Raw genomic sequence first — 4,933 nt, 5'->3', positions numbered from 1 at the left:
CAGGTCTAGTTTTTTTTGAAGCAGTTGCAACACTCTGCAATTTAAATATCTTGGCTACCAACTTACAAACAAAATAGACCATTTTCTATATGTAAATCAAGTACAATCCTCCAAATTTTCAATTATCAAAAAAAATGAGAGAAGCAACAAAAAAAGCTTGTAAAACCAGCTTCAAATTAGACTACATCTGAAGTTTAACTTGTTAGCGCAAAGCCCACCTCACCATTGGAAAAAAAAAAAACAAGGCAGTCACAACTCACAAGTGAGTGAACACAAGCGCTGCATACTGAACAGACCAACGGCAACCAAACAACCCAAGGTATGGTAGTTTCAAGATCTCCCCTTTCGTGGGTTTTTCTTGCGTAAGTTCAAATTCTTCTTATCTACCACCAATTTGGAACAAGCCTCGAAAGCAAAGTAAAAAAAACACTGCTTTTGGTTTCTGAAAGCAATGGCAGCATTTGCACATGGCAGAAAGATTGTGGCAAGAGAATCATTTTGGACTACGCTTTGTGCTTTTCTGATGCTAACCAGTAACCCCTTCTTTTACAGCATCAACCCAGATGTGGTATGCAGCAGCCTGTCATGCTCATATTAGCAAGCCTATGACTTCATCATTTACTTTAACCCAACAGAATCCTAAACAGAATCGAACCTGTTCTGGAACCAAGGAAATGTTGCAATTGGTAAAAGAAAAAACTTCAGTTTAGCTCTTAGATTTTGACCATACTATAAACTACAAAACCGGTGTGACAAACAAAGCAGGCCATTGCCAAAAATTGCCTTCAGTGCTTCAAAACAGAAGCAGTATTCTTTTGACATCTAAAAAGAAATAATTTTTGGAAATCCTAATTCTAGAGCTTGCGGAACTAATCTAGCAGCATTGCATCCCCCGTTGGTAGCAAATCGAGCTCCCATTTCCTGACCCGACAAGCGACAACAGTACAGGCTAATAATACCCCCAGCAAAGCAATGCGTCCCGAAGAAACAATCAGAGCTCGAAGCAAGTAAAACTGGTCGAAATCCAACACAATTCAGGGACGTGCACAGCACAGCCGGCGCATCCAAAGATGGATCCGTTGGATCATCGAAATCGCCACATTGCGTTCCCATTCCCAATCCCAGAACAGAGCATCAGCACGAGCATCCATGCAAAAAAAAAAAATCCCAACAGAACGGAGCAAGCATCTCCGGCGAAACTACGTGCTAGTCGAAACAACCAAGGAAGCAAACACGGTGCAGCGCTTCTCAGATCGCAGTAGCCGCAGCCACGACTGCTCACGCAGCAATTCTACGGAGCAAGCAACCAAAACAAAACAAAACGAAACGAAGCAGCTCTACTCGTGGCGCAAAGCAGAGACGGAATCGAAGCCACCGAAGCAAAGCAAAGCAAGGGATGGACTGATACCTTGCGGTAGGTAGTGCCGTCGGGCTCGACGGTCCACCCCGCCTCGTTGCAGAGCGCCTTGAGCACCTCGTTGTTGTCGCAGTGCTTGGGGAGGTTGTAGTTGCCGTAGGCCCTGAGGCCCGCGAAGATCTTGGCGGCGATCGCGCGGCGGCGTCGCTCCCTACGGCGGTTGTTCTCGCGCTCCCGCCACGTGGGGACCCGGGTGCCCCCGAGCCCGCCGCCGCCCCCCGCGCCGCTCGTCATCGGCGGCTGGCCGGATCTCGCGGATCTGCCCCGCACCCGGCCTCCTTGCGGCCGCTGCTCGCCTCGCCTCGCCCGCTGGCTTTGTTTATTATTTCTGGGGTGGAATTGGGGAGGGGCAGGAGGAGAACCGGAGGAGAGGGAGGAGGAAGTAGTAGTCTGAACGCAGCCGCTGCTACTGCCGCTGCTACGCTGCTCCTATTGTAAACCCAGCTGGGGGAGGGAGTGAGAGTGAGGGTGGCTGGCCTGTAACGGTGATGCCAGTTACCGGCTCGCTCTTTCGCAGCGGGCGCTTTCCGGTTCTGCCCCCGCGGCGGGGGCCCGGTGGAAGGGATGGCACGCGCCGCGGGGCCAGGGGTAGGGAAGGTATTTCTGGCACCCCGGGCAGGGAGACGGTTAAACGTGACGGGGTGCGGGGCCCAGGTTGGGCGAAGTACGACTCCGCGCTCCCTGACGCGCGGGGCCCCCCCCTGTGTCCCGCGGTCAAACGGGGAATGGGTGGTGGGGCCCGCGGCATCCGCCGTCTCGTCAGAGCGCAATCATCATGCTTCATGCCCCCGGGCGCGCCGGGCCGAGCATCAGGCGGACCGGGCCGGGCGGGCGAGCCGGACCGAACCGGGCGGGCGGGGGCCGCGTGAGGGGAAGGAAACGAGGGAATCGAGCGGGGGAAACTGGGCAAAGGCGTGAACGCGCCCGGGCCGGCCGGGACGGTTCGCTGGCTTGGCAGTTTCGTGTCCTCCCGCCGGTTTCGTCTCGGTTTCCGGGTGGTGGCTCGGGCGCGTGGGCGGGGGTGGGGACCTCACGGCGCGGTGGGGCGGGGGAAAGACGAAAGAAGGGTGAAAGAAAGGATGGGAAACGGCTTCGGGATCCGCGGCGAGGGGGGAGGCCTACGGCACGGCACGCTCGCCACCAGACGACGCCTTGCCACGCTGCCTGTGCTACTGCTGCGGCGCCTGCCATGGCCTGAGTCCTCCTGCGCTCCCTGCGATGGCGGGCGCCGCAGTCACGCTGCTGCTGCCTGCTGCCTGCTGCCTGCTGCCAAGAAACGCATCCGGTGATCCGGTCTCGAAGTCGAAACTGGCCGCCGCTTGCTTGCCTTGTTTGCATTGCATCGCAAATTCGCACCACCGTCCGTCCGTTCGCCCGGCTTTGGAGGGGCCAGTTTCGATGCGTTGCCGGGCGTTTCGTGCGTGAATCCGGGCGGCGCAGCGCGGCAGCGCCCAGCTCGATGACGCTTTGGTGTATGCGTGTGGTACACCGCTAGTGTTGCATAGTGCATCGGTACTGGTAGTGTTGTGCACGTAATAATCATTTTTTTTCCCTCCTCCTCCCGGCATCGTGTTTTCCAAAGGACCAAATCCCAAAGGGAAGGGGGAAAAATCCCTGTGGTATGGGCCATGAGCGTGGCCCCCCTCTTTGACTTTTGGATGGAGCGTGAGCGTACGTGACGGGGCATGTATGTGCTCAGTGGATGACGTTCCCCCTTTTTATCTGCGTGCTATTTTACGATTTTTGTCTGCACCATCTTGTAGTGACGGCCATTTTCTCAGTTCACGAGCTGCAGATGGCGGGTGAGCACAACAAACGAAAACTTGCCCGGGATGTTTTTGTTGATAATACCAGAGAAGGATGACCGGGCACAAGAAAGTGATGCACTGTCTCATTAACCACCCCGCAAAGGGTCTTTAAGCACATATGGACCAACCATGGGTAGGTGGCTTGGAAGCTAAACAAAACATCTGAAAAACATCTAAATAGCATCTAAGTAGATAAAGTGCACATATGCACATAGATAAAAACACACACCCAACACACACATGACTTATTCTATCAATCTCCCCCTAAGTCTTGCATGTCTTGAGCGGCAACTGGACCATCCTAATTCTAGAGCAAAGTTCTTCGAACTTGATCCTTCCAAGGGATTTGGTAAGAAGGTCGGCGAGTTGATCCTTACCAAGGCCTCACAGCTGGATAGGGCCACCACCTGCTGCTTGACCGACTGCTAGCTGACTTGGCAACTTCCAAGGAAGAAGAACATCCCTCTCGTGCTCTTATTGGTGTCGATGTCCCGGCGTGGTCGCTATCACTGTAGCCGATGAAGTGCGCCGTCCCGGGACACATCTAGTAGTGGAGGCCATAGTCGAGAGTCTCCGCAATGTAGCGGAGGATCCTCTTGATGGTCTGCAGGTGCTCTATCGTCGGTCACTACATGAACCGACTGACGTAGCCGACAGAGAACGCCAAGTCCGGCCGTATGTGGGCGAGGTAGCGAAGGCTCCCCACAAGCCGCCAGTACTGTGTAGCATCCACCTCAGCCGTGCTGTCACGACTCAACTTCAGCCTGTCCTTCGTCGAAATGAGAGCTGGGTTGCAGTCGGTGAGCCCACCTCGCTCAACGACACGCTTGGCGTAGGCGGTCTGTCGAAATGTGATGCCGGAGCCGTCCTGGTGCACCTCGATCCTCAGGTAGAAAGAGAGAGGCCTCAGGTCACTTATCTGGAAGGTGGCCTTCATCTCCTAGGGATGGCAACAGGGCAGGTCAGAGTCGGGTGGAGCTTCCGCGGACCCACCCCCAAAACCCGAGAATAAAACCCGCCCTGAATCCAAATCTCATTTCGGGTGACAATGTGCACCCGCCCCCGAAACCCGTGGGTGCTCGAAACCTGATGGGTCCTCGAAACCTGAGCAAGACAACAGGTTGGACAAGGGGGGCAAGCGGCCGGCGGCGCTTGGGCGAGGCGCGGGGGGCCGGCGGCGCTTGACGCCGGCGCGCGCGGGCGAGGGGCTCGGCCGGCCGGCCGGCGGTGCCGCGGGCGAGGGGCGGCGCTCGCGGAGTCGCGGTGCTCGGGCAAGGGCCAGACTGTGGAGTGGGTAGAAGACAATAGGGTTGGGAGAGTTATATATCTAGAGTTTCCAATTGCTTGTTGGGTTGGGCTACATCTAATTTTTGGGCTGGAATGTAATTTGGGGTCCCGTGCGTCACCCGCGGGGAGATTAGAAACCCACCCCCACCCCACCCAATTTCAAGTCCCCGAACCCGCAAACCCGCGGGGGGAAAACGGACCTGCCCCTACCCAAATCAGGTCTAAAACTCGTGGGTTTTGGGTCCAAACCCGCCCGACTGCCATCCCTACCATCTCCTCCTTGAACGCTTCCACCTTCTCCTCCTTGATGCCCTTGATCACCAGATCATCGACGTAGATGCCCACCAGCAGAGCATTGCCTCCATTGCCCGCCGGTAGACGGCCACCTCGTGCGGGCTTTGCTCGAAGCCCATAGTCTTCA

At 55.9% G+C, this 4,933-nt stretch overlaps 2 protein-coding genes across 2 annotated transcripts in view; both read right to left on the bottom strand.

Annotated features, from left to right (window-relative positions):
• Window positions 1–1,865, bottom strand: part of LOC101756487 (protein BZR1 homolog 3) — a 4,105-nt gene extending 2,240 nt beyond the window's left edge. The window contains exon 1 of the mRNA XM_004965527.3: window positions 1,409–1,865. Coding sequence (XP_004965584.1) covers window positions 1,409–1,651 — 243 coding nt within the window. The 5' untranslated portion in view covers window positions 1,652–1,865. The remainder of the gene's footprint in view (window positions 1–1,408) is intronic.
• A 1,988-nt stretch (window positions 1,866–3,853) lies between these two features.
• On the bottom strand, window positions 3,854–4,162 carry LOC106804278 (uncharacterized mitochondrial protein AtMg00810-like). The gene has a single exon (XM_014805046.1). The coding sequence runs from the start codon at window positions 4,160–4,162 to the stop codon at window positions 3,854–3,856; it is 309 nt and encodes a 102-aa protein (XP_014660532.1).
• Window positions 4,163–4,933: the final 771 nt, after the last annotated feature.

The sequence above is a fragment of the Setaria italica genome, chromosome IV (assembly GCF_000263155.2).
Source record: "Setaria italica strain Yugu1 chromosome IV, Setaria_italica_v2.0, whole genome shotgun sequence".
Taxonomy (NCBI): Eukaryota; Viridiplantae; Streptophyta; class Magnoliopsida; order Poales; family Poaceae; genus Setaria; species Setaria italica.
This window is presented reverse-complemented; position numbering and strand designations above follow the sequence as displayed.

What these genes read in the sequence shown, in the direction of transcription:
- LOC106804278 (XM_014805046.1), bottom strand. Translation starts at nt 4,162, where the DNA reads ATGAAGGCCACCTTCCAGATAAGTGACCTGAGGCCTCTCTCTTTCTAC.